The sequence below is a fragment of the Watersipora subatra genome, chromosome 1 (assembly GCF_963576615.1).
Source record: "Watersipora subatra chromosome 1, tzWatSuba1.1, whole genome shotgun sequence".
Taxonomy (NCBI): Eukaryota; Metazoa; Bryozoa; class Gymnolaemata; order Cheilostomatida; family Watersiporidae; genus Watersipora; species Watersipora subatra.
This window is the reverse complement of record NC_088708.1, coordinates 26,102,941-26,114,703: the sequence shown is the minus strand read 5'-3', so window position 1 is coordinate 26,114,703 and position 11,763 is coordinate 26,102,941. Positions and strand designations below refer to the sequence as shown.

The 11,763-nt window shown below is 36.6% G+C and overlaps 1 protein-coding gene across 1 annotated transcript; it reads right to left on the bottom strand.

The window, feature by feature from the left end:
• Window positions 1-507: 507 nt before the first annotated feature.
• Window positions 508-1,437, bottom strand: LOC137385591 (uncharacterized protein PF3D7_1120000-like). The gene has a single exon (XM_068072086.1). It carries the CDS (start codon window positions 1,435-1,437, stop codon window positions 508-510), a length of 930 nt encoding a protein of 309 aa, XP_067928187.1.
• Window positions 1,438-11,763: the final 10,326 nt, after the last annotated feature.

Sequence of the window (11,763 nt, the reverse complement as noted above, 5' to 3'; positions counted from 1 at the left end):
TTTCATTGAGAAGGTTCACTTCATTTTTGCAACCTTTCTTACCTATACATGTAGATCCTAATAATTTCCTAATCTGGTTTAGGAACATTGGCTTCATTCTTTAGTACACTTTTTACTCAAACAAGCTATCAGTCTGCATAGTTTTTAGATTCAGTACTATGTGTAAATACAAGAACCAAACATTGTAGTGTGATGTTCCTCTAAGGCTACAAGGGTGAAGAACATCTACAGTAATTATTGGAGTTTTTTGTTCTCGCTGCTTGCTCTTTGTGCTTGCTCTTCCATTTTAGGAACCTTGACGTCAGCATATGTCATTCATATTATTTTATGCACTTTGACTCAATACATGATGTTCAGTGTGTGACTAGACTACCTGAAGAACTGGACACTCCCTAGTCTATTTTGGCCAGCAGTAGGCGTGTGTGTGCAGGCGTGTGTGTGAGGCTGTTAATTGTCTAAGAAAGTTACTATAAGGTTTGAGTTCAAAGAACAATAAAATAAATATATTTACAATTCATACTGCTTATGCAGCTTTATAGCTTGCAAAATTTGTGAATAAATAGGAGTGTCATTGTTTTTGTTAATTTTTGCAATTGCAAGGGTTAGTTCTTTCATGTATGTCTCTGGAAATCCACAGCACTCAATTCTCTCTTTCTCAACACTATTCGTATCGTCACTATACCCTTCATACTCACTGGCTGCACCTTCTGTGCTTTCTCTACTGCTACATGACAACGTTTCTTCTTTTAGTTCTTTCCAGGTTGTTTTTCCCACACACTCTTCATCGTCCTTTCTCGCTATTTCCCTTTTCAGTTCTCCCATCATCTTTTCTTTTGTCTCTGAAACTTCTCTTACATCATCGTTCCTCATCTGCATCTCACCATTCCTCATCATTATGTCAATTCTCTCTTTCTCAACACTTTTCGTATCGTCAATATACCCTTCATACTCACTGGCTGCACCTTCTGTGCTTTCTGTACTGTTACATGACAACGTTTTTTCTTTTAGTTCTTGTCGGGTTGGTTTACCATCATATGCTCCATCGTCCTTTCTCACTATTCTCCTTTTCAGTTCTCGCATCATCTTTTCTTTTGTCACTGAAACTTCTTTTACATCATCGTTCCTCATCTGCATCTCATCATTCCTCATCATTATGTCAATTCTCTCTTTCTCAACACTTTCCGCATCGTCAATATACCCTTCATACTCACTAGCTGCACCTCCTGTGCTTTCTCTACTGCTACATGACAACGTTTCTTCTTTTAGTTCTTCCCGAGATGTTTTTCCCACACCCTTTTCATCGTCCTTTTTCACTATTTCCCTTTTCAGTTCTCGCATCATCTTTTCTTTTGTCATTGAAACTTCTGTTGTATCATCATTCCTCACTTGCAGTTTCCTTCTAAGTAACTTTTCCTTTGTCCCATGATGCTTTTCCATCCCTGTCCTTGTTCTCTTCCCTGTTTAAAATCAGAAGTTGCGAATTATTTGATCAAATGCTCTGTAGTAGTTGCATGTATTTTAATAAAAGCATATATAAGATTCATAAAATCTTATGAAAAATTACTATTAGCCTTTGAGTCAATAATATCATTTATCATTTGAGGTCTCAATAGCGTTTCATTTCTCCGTTTCTTAACTTTAATTTGAGCTACTTTTGAATTTTTAGTACAAGTAGCTTAAAATACTCACCACCTTTTCTCTTTTTCCTATTCTTCTTACCGCAACTTTTCTTAATACTTTTTCCTTTGTTATGTATGTCTCTAAAATTAAGGTAAGATTGTATATTATAATTTTAGGATAACTATGTAAGCTATACAATGTTATAGTGTTAAGTCGCTGACTGCCTTCATAGACTTTCAAGTTGATATCTTCTCATATACTAGTGCTACATGATCCCTATGTATTTGAAATAACTCAATCCATATATTTATGTAGCGGTGTTCTCAGCAAGGAATTTATGTTAGTTTTATCTTTTAGGATCACTATTACTATCATCTTAATACTTACCCTGTTAGCAGGTAAAAAAACAGCTTCAGCATGAGCATTTTTCCGACGATGCCCCCCGTCCCTTCTACCAGCTTGAATATCTGATCATTGTTGTAAGCAATGTTAATAATAAATATGTGAACAACTAAAATAAATCCACACACTACTAAACTCTCTTTAATCGCCATTTTGTAAGTGCAGGCTCCAAATCCAAATGGTTGCTTTGCCTAGGTCTATCTTTTGATTGTTGTGCAGAAATACATTTGAAAATTTAAAAGTACACAACAACCTCCTTCACATTGTTACACAAAAGGCCACACTGTGTAGCTTGTACCATTGCATTAGCCATTGTTTCTAGTGTGCCTATGTAATTATCCCATGCAAAAATGAATGTAATGATTTCCAATGTACAGATTTTGAATGAATAGATTCCACCAACTGTTATTTCATAAAAAGCTTCTGATTAGATGTTTCATTTGGTTGGTAAAGTGTCATTAGGGGGTGGGGGTATAAATTATGCTGCATATCTGTCTATAGAAGTGTGATGATTCTTACGTGTAGCTTTTGTACAGCAAAGGGTGTGCATCGATTGTGTGGAGTTGATCTCTTCGTAGGGAAATCTGATTTATGTAAGAAATGAGCTTTATAGATTGGTGCTTATCAACTGTGATAGTGCCTACTATGATATCACTCATTATTTTATTTATCGTACACCTATTGTATGTGGAATTACAATAACTTTAGCCAGATAGAATATGTACATGTATGATATCACATAACTTATTATACAGAGTACATTCTATTTAAGTTAAGGCGTTATTTAGCACAAGAAGTTGTGGTAGCATTTTGTGTTGTGTTCTATCTTAAAATATTCTGCAAGATTGACAACCTCTCCTCATACTGCTCCTTTTTTGCGCTCTCCTGTACTTCTAGAAAATTACTGAAAGAGTCTACGTGCAAAGGCAATTGCTAGCTGTAAATCTCGACACCTTGAAAAAAGCTGCACGCTAGTATTGACTTTATCATGGAAAATTTTCTGGTCACCCTTTAGGTTCCTTGTATGAATGATAAAGAAAGAAAACAAAGAATTGACGCTTCAGGAAACACGTGCTGTAGGACTTGACTCTTGAGTGAGATTTACACGGTTAGCATAAGATCTTTCAAATTATGTTGAGAGTTTGAAATAGCACAGATAAGCGACAAAAGGGAGCTCACAAAAGACACTAGCACCACCTAGAGTGTGCATGACTCATTCCAAGACATTCAGAGCAAAGCTATTCATGTGTACCAATGCCTCACTTCGCTGTGTCATTGTTACTTCAATAGACAGGTAGTAGAAGTAGTAGAAAGTATAAGCAGAATTAATAGACAATAGTAGAAACAATTAGCAAATGGTTTTTAATTTATTTCGTTATTGTAATAGTAAGAGTTCCGATACTCATCAGCAATTCATGAAGTGTTACTTTTAGATTCTACACATGAGTCTCTCAAAGCAGCGATCTCCGGTTATATCTCAATGTATTATCATTAGACTAGATGGACTTGGTCTATAAGTTTCAATCATTGCAACCCTTTGACCAGCATTATTAATTATGCAGCTGTCACTATTCAGAGTTGTTGTTAGTGAAAACATAGAATATTATGCATTCAATTGCTGTGAATGATCAGTTGTACTTGAACAGCCACTGTACCACGCGTGGTTCAGTGTTATAGTTTTAGATCATAGGAGATGACAACTCTAGTATAATTGCATGAGGATTCTTACATTAATAATTTTCCTACCTTGTTTAATTGATCGATAGCTATGTTATTGCAGGAAATTGAAATTTAAAGCTGTAAGGCAGTAGAAGCAGTAGATAGGCCACTGATACAACGCAAATATTTGAAAGGAATTTGAAAATATTATCAGTCTAGCTGATGCTATTGGATATAATGCCATAGCTGCAATCAAAAGGGTGGTTAGTATCTCCAGACACAATTTAAACTTTTCATGACTTGTGTAGCGTATGCAAAAATCTATGAATATCTATTTTATCTTCTAGCAAATGTCGCACCGAGATTTTAGTCGACTTTACATGAATTTCGCCTTTGATCTTCTTTGAGTTATGAAAGGTAAGGTGACGATGAATGAAAATATTTGTCGACTGTAATAGATGCATATTATTTTTTCTCGATGCAATATTTAAATACCTGAATATTCCCTTTTATACTAGGAGATGTTGAGCAATTACTGAACAGTAATTGCTCAACATCTCATTGCAAGTCTGCATGTGACGGCATAGGGGCTGTTGTAAAGTATCAGGCCCGTAGAACTAGTCTGCAACGCACTTTTGCTGACTTCATCTTAAAACCTAAAAACTCTATAGTTACTTCATGGAGAATATAATGTCTGTACTAATTTTATGGTATGATAATGTGGACATCGCTAAATACCGCACACTTCGAGAGAAAAAAACCATAGACTTTGCCATTCCTGTGGCTGGTTTGCAGAGTCATCATTGTTTTGAAGCAAGTGCTGCTAGCCATATTGGCTGTCGGACATCAGGTGGCGATGTCTCTATCACAGTTCAGTACCCGCGTTCATGCTGTAATGTTGCAGCCAGAGCAAACACTGTGCCACCGCAAGTTCATTTAGATATGACTACCGTTAAGCCGGGTGATATACTGGCCTACAAATATGACAACGATTGCTATGTTGGATCAGTTCTTGAAATAAACATCAACGAGCAGGACTTCAAAATCAATTCTCTTCATCTAAAAGGTCATTCAGCTGTATTCAACTATCCTATCAGACCAGATGAACTGTATGTTCCTATTCAACATTTGCTCATGCCAGTCATTCTACAGACAACCAATCGCCACCGTGACTACAAACTTGATCAAGTAATCCAGGAAAGATTGGCAAACCAGGTACGTTATCAATTTATATATGATTCAGCAAAGATGAACAGATTACAAAAAGAAATAAAACAAGCAACCAATGAGACTGTTAGTTTACGAGCTCTTTTATTGAAATACATAGCCATATTGGATTTTTTAATACGATTTCTATGTTGCGCAACTGAATTTTACTATTTAAAATAGTCGATTCTTAATCATGAAATAGACTGGTTTATAGCAGGAAAGCAAGAATTACAATGCCAGAACTGACATCAGCACATATGATTTATGTAGGATACATGTTTTGTCGACCATATATTTTGTGCGAACATCGCCAAATCCGGCCAGTAAGATGACGCAATTTACCTGATGGCGTCGGTGACCATTTTTAAAATTGGGCGTTGCGGCTAATTAATCAGCAGTTTTTTTGCAAATTTAATTTTGAGCAATTTGAAAGACACCAAAAGTTATAGAAAAGCATTTACTTTCTAGCTTTTGTACTTTTATTGTTGTTGTACTTTTACTTGTTTGTGCAGCTGCCAAGCTGAGAAGCACCTTTTTTTTGGACAAGAGCAGAGAAAAGACCAGACCTTCACCGGGCGTGGAGCAACTGGGTGAAGCTGGATGTGACAAACTTTATTTATTCGCCTTCTTACTCTTACCTTTGTTTTCGCCATTTCAAAGACGACGTGTTTTCTAACCTGTTTGCATACTCCACATATCACCAAAGCATGTGAATAATTTATTTTATGAACTACTTGTATTAGTAGTTGTAACTCGGGTTATTTTCTAGTATTCTCCTACTACTACTGTATTAATCAATATTTAATATAACAATATTAATGTCATTTAATTGTAATATGACATTATTAGTATTTTATCTTTTTAATTACGTGTATTATTCTTATTATAATAACAAAACTAATTCATACTGCATATCTATCTGTAAAACGTAATATATTAATATATAATTGATAAAATAATGTTATAAGTTTCACGATTAATTTCGCCAAATTTCTTAACCCCACTCACTTATAGATATGTTATATAAAATAGTTATTGTCATTTTCTGGTATCATCGTTCATAGCATATTAATATTATTAGATGATTATTATTAGTATTAGATGAAGAGTTTGTGCCAACCACTGAAGACTGGGAAGAGTTTGAGCGCTATGTTGGCCAGCGTCAAACGCTCTCCAATTACATGTAAGATAGAGCTGAACTTAACCAAACTTGACAAAATATAAAAAATATCCATAGAGTTATTACTCACATTTTATGTTTACAATATCATGGATTCTGATAAGGTTTTGTAAAATCTGTGTCATGATTGCATGGCTATATATTTATTCTTTTTCTGATCAAGCAAATATGATATAATAACAGGAAATGATGTTGTACAAATCTTATTGCAAGTCAACTATTGTGTTGTGATTTCAGACCCGAATCCTCCTTCCAAGAGGAGAAAATAATAGTAAGTGTGACAGCATTCCAGCGACTATCTCACTGTCACGCCTGCGCCCTCCTCTGCTCATTCACGATGGTGCGAGAAAATGGATGGGTAGAGTTCAAGGTTACATGTGCCTCCTGTCACCAATCGTACACTTGGGAAACAACTGCCAGGGTGAACAGAGCTCACGTCATCAACTCCCTGCTGGCAGCTGCATCACTCTTTTCTGGCGGATGCCTTATGCAGAACCTCAGTTTTCTGTCGCTCCTGAACATCGCGATACCAAGCCACAGCGTGTGCCTCTACCAACAAAGAGAATACTTACATGGTGTGAGTGTTAATATTTACCCATAAACTTGGAAAATGTGAGTAAAAGCTTGGCACACTAATTGAATAACGACATTTAGAAACACTTTTTCTTGAAATGAAATCATGTCATCCTTCAAGTGAAATATTATAATTTAAAATTCTGATTCTTCATCATAATATAGCACAAAAAGGGGAAGAGGATTCTACATTCTTAGACTAATGATAATGATACAAATTAATCTTGTATAATGAAGTTTTACAATATTTTACAGTGTATTGCTGAGCAGTACACCCTGCATAACGAGGGATTGATGGCAGCAATCGATTGGGAGCTTGATTTGGCAGGTGACAGTAGATGCGATAGTCCGGGGCATTGCGCACTATACGGGGCCTACACTATGATGGATCAGAGCTGCGGTTTAATAGTCAGCAGCCATCTTGTCAAGGTAAGACTTTGACAGTTTTTACTTCACAGCCTGACAAAAACCCAAATTTTTTAGTAGTTATCAATACATAAACCTGAAGTTGCTGATCTAGCTAAATAATTCATTCAAATAATGTGAAAGTGACTGTTGGTCGTAACTTTCTTTACTTTGCAGTCAACAGAGACCACCAGCTCTAATGCCATGGAGCTGGAAGGCTTCAAGCGATGCCAGTCCGATCTAATTTCCCACGGCCTGAGAGTGAGGTCCATTACAACGGATGTTGTTACAAAGGTTTGCTTGCATACCGCAAGCTTGTGTTTTGGCTTATGCTGCAAATTCGTCGCGGTGAGCGACGGCCTCTACCTGCCTGCTTGGTGTCTAAGATTCGGGCTCTTTTCCCACCAACGGATGATAAAGAAGAGTTTGCAGACTTGCAAACAAGATTTGCGGCATAAGCCAAAACGCAAAATTGCGGTATGCACACAACCTTTTCCGAGCATTTGGCGATGGCTCTCCAAATGGGAATAGATTATCTACCAAAACAATTATTGAAAAACAATAATTGCTGATCATCAAAATAATCTCGATTTTTATATAATAAAATCATAAAACTAATACACTCTCTACTGTAGTAAGTGTACAAGCCAAATATAAAAGTTCTCCTTGTGTTCCACGAGTTCAGAATATGTGTGTTCAACCGATGCATTAAATGTGTAACAGAAGAATTGTAGATAATGCTTGACACATTAGCATAGCTTTGGTGTTGTTGGCATTAAATGAAAATCCAACTCACTATGATATCGCAGGTAATTATTCCACCCCAACTCAAGGGGTGCAGGAGCTACAAGTTCGTCTACACCAGGATGCATACACAGGCATTCATGCTCCCCGCAGTCATGGAGACGATGCTCAAACTCAGCATCATGGCAGCACAAACATTCAGGAAGAGATGGCATGTCTTGTCAGCGCTTGCAGACACACCACTCTGTAGCCGGTGGTATTAGCTCCTAAAGAAATGAACAGATATGTCTATGCAACCATAGCTAATACATCAGCTCGATGTTATCCAACAGTATATCAGTGCAGCACTAAATTATAATTGTTAATGTTGTCATTCGAGAAAAATCTGTAATTATTTTTTCGCAATATGAAGCGATAATTATCATTACTAAAATCGTATATATATAATAATATTCGTTCTATCACTCTCTAGCTAAAACTATTACTCCTAGCTAGCTAGCTTGGCACATAAGAGCTGGCTAGTGGCGGTGCTTACTTGCTGGGAGGTTTGATTCTGTTGAGGATCTTCTTCAGATAGAGCGTCAGGCTCGAAACGCCAGGGTCTTAACTATTCAGAATTTGAAATTTTTTTATGATCGTAATTCAGACATGTACACGTACGTTGAATCGTTGGACGGAATGGCCAAGCTGAAACTGTAAAGTAGCGAGCATCTATATTTGATACGGGATCTTAGGTAAAACCCGAAGTGTTTCTCATAAACTATTGCTACGATAAGTTTTATATTGAGCTTTTTATTGGCCTTTCAATTCACGCGAGAACATCACGTGACAAGACAATAACCGAAATCCGCGGATACGTCATCGAAATCAAGAGATTCCAATCTACGGCGGCTTTTTGTTTTTGAGCTTTTAAGAGCTTGCAATCACATTTCCACGTATTTGACACCTACCACACAACAGAGTAAGACATGGCGAATCTTTTGATACCAAATAACTGTAATGTGAATTTTGTTGCAAGTCAACCTTTAAACACCTTTACAATTTTCTTCTTCCTAATTTATTTTAACAAAACACTTTTTTCGTGATTTGAAATTTAAAGGTTAGTTGTCCCACGACCAAACGAGCGGAGCGAATGTTTGAGATTTTTATGATAAATGCATGTGCACACAACTCACGAAAACTATTCATCAACAACGTCGCAAACCCTTGTACCGAAATCTCATCAACAAATTTAACCATTTTTCTGTGGAGTCGTTAAGTATAATAACGATACAAAACACATATAAACCTATTTAAATATATTACCTAGTCTTTGAAAAGTGTCGACAGTATCTTAAAACTTACCCATCTGATCGGATTATACCTAAACAGACAGATTAATTCGGCCAAAAATCGCCACAGAACGCTTGAAAAGCTTGGTTTAATAATAGTGAAGACCGGCCTACGATACGCCAATAAAGCCGTGCGAGAGATAGTACAACTATTTAGCAGTGCGCATTTCATGAAAAAACCGTGCTCATTTCACCAGTCGCTGGCATTGTTTACTTGCTAAGGTTTCTAATATTTTTGTTAGATTTAATTATAAGAACAATTAATCGAATTTATCCAAAGATTTCTGTAATAAACGTAGACCGTTTGAGGCGTAGACCGATTTACAGGTACGAAATTGTGGTACACAGTTTATCGGCCTGTTTTTTTGTCCAATTACCGAAGGTTTCATTAAATTATTTAAAACGTTAGCCGAAATTCTTTACAACTTATGTACAAGCTAGGGCCGAACTACAATGCGCCTTTATGACGAGAACATTTTTTTATTTTGCTCCAGTTTGCAGAAAACTTCCAGACGCGTGACCGCTCATACTTGCTTTCTGTTAAAGATCGCTATCAAAACCATTCTACATTCAACACAACCAACTTTCAAACTGTGTATAGTACACAGAAGCTTGCCATTTTACTTCTAATTTTGCATTTCAGAGTTAAAATAAACATATTTCCTTATTGTTGTTGTTAAATTACTTACATTACAGTATGTTAGGCCTACTCAAAACACGCTGGCCGCAATGCTCACTTGGCATCTTCTAATCTTGCATGCGGTCTTCAACGCACTGTATTTCTATCAGTAGGTTCGCGAGTTATGCTTAGAGCAAATCTTTGGGTTGAGAAGGAATTAGTCAATGGTTCAATTGGTACTGTCTTGCGTATTATATACTGTGCAAATCAAGGTCCACCTGCATTCGTTGTTTGCATATTTCTAGATTATACTGGTCCAACGTTCTTCCCGAACACCCCAACAGTTTTCCAGTTACACCTATCAAACGTACTGTGACTGCTGGCCATGCCACTCTTAGTCGCACAGGCATTCCTCTCGATCTAGCATGGGGTTTGACAATACACAAGGTCTTACCATGGCTAAGGCTGTCATTGATAAAAGGACACCATAAAATGACCGCTGGAATATCGTTTGTTGCTCTCTCTCTCGAGTTTGAAACATTAATGACTTACTTGTTAACAACTTCGCTAGGGAGTGCATCACTCGATTAGCTATCAATGACCAAATCCTATAACATAAAAGTGAGGAGACTAGATTGCACGACCTTTAACAGAACGCTGGACTTATCTAACTTATCTATATTTGTTGAAATTGTTATTTGCACCTTTTTGAAGTCATGCTCCCTCAAATTTATTTTATGTCATCTCGAACAACTTTCATTTACACTATACTCTGCCAGTTCCTGCTGACAACTACTTTTTCAACAACCAGCACTGCCATTTCTTTTTTCCATTATCACTTATTCCATTATCAGGTCGTGGGCTGTATAATAGGGGAATTTCTGGTTTTAAAAAGTTTGCAAACCTTTACACCTTTACAGTTTTCTTTTTTCTCTTAATTCATTTGAACTGCACAGACAACACTTTCCTCAAACCAACCAGATCTAGTGATGGTAGACAAGGAGAACAAAAGAGCTACTATAATAGATTTATCAGTAGCCAATGACTGCAATATAGCCAACAAAGAAAAAGAAGAGGTAGAAAGAAAAATATCTCCCTCTTGGAGAAGAGATTGAAAAAATATTGGGATGTAAGAACAACTGTAATTCCAGCAATCATTGGGGCACTGGGCGCAATAACACCAGCGCATAAAATGTTGCTTGCCCAGATACCAACAGCAATCAACTCAGGTGAGTTACAGAAAAGTGCGCTATTGGGAACAGCTAAGATCTTGAGGCGAGTGCTCAAACTCCCAGGTCTCTGGTAGGAAACCCGAGTTAAAGCAGAAATTACCGCCCATACAGGTTAACTGGAGTGAGGAAACAATTTTTTATATATATATATAAATATGGGTGCATTCTGAAGAAGCAAACGAAACCTTGTCTATTCAAAATATTGATTGGAATCAAAAAGAGAGTATAGCAAACTTTTAAACTTCAGGTGCAGCATTCTCATATGAGGATATATTGATAATAACTTAAAATATTGTTGGAAATGTTCAAAGTAAAATTATACACAACAAATAAATTATATTTAAATAATCCTCAGTTAAGCTCAGGGGCTCAATTCAAATTTTTCCATTATAACAGAGGCTTTTTCTGAAATTGGAGAGCCTGCCAGAGTTCACAATTAACATCCATTGGCTCAATAAAAATCTACTAAGATTATTATGTTAAACATCATCTGCATTATTTCTCCATATGTTATTTCATTTTCTCTTATTTTCTCTTCACAAAGTTCATCAAGTCCTTCCTCTTCAGTAATATCAGTTCTTCTAATTCTCATCTGCTGTTTGTTGATGTTTAGCTGCGCTGGTCTTTTTCATCCATTGCATCTCTCCTTGCTCGCATCTATTCTCTTCTTTAGCGTTATAAAATTCTTTTCATTCGAAGCATCTATTTTTACTCGCGTTCGTTCTCTTGCTTGAGTCTTACAAAATTCTATTTCTTCATTCATTTGACTTATTCTTATTGCCCTAGTTT

Coding starts and splice junctions, on each gene's coding strand:
- LOC137385591 (XM_068072086.1), bottom strand. CDS start 1,437: ATGGAAAAGCATCATGGGACAAAGGAAAAGTTACTTAGAAGGAAACTG.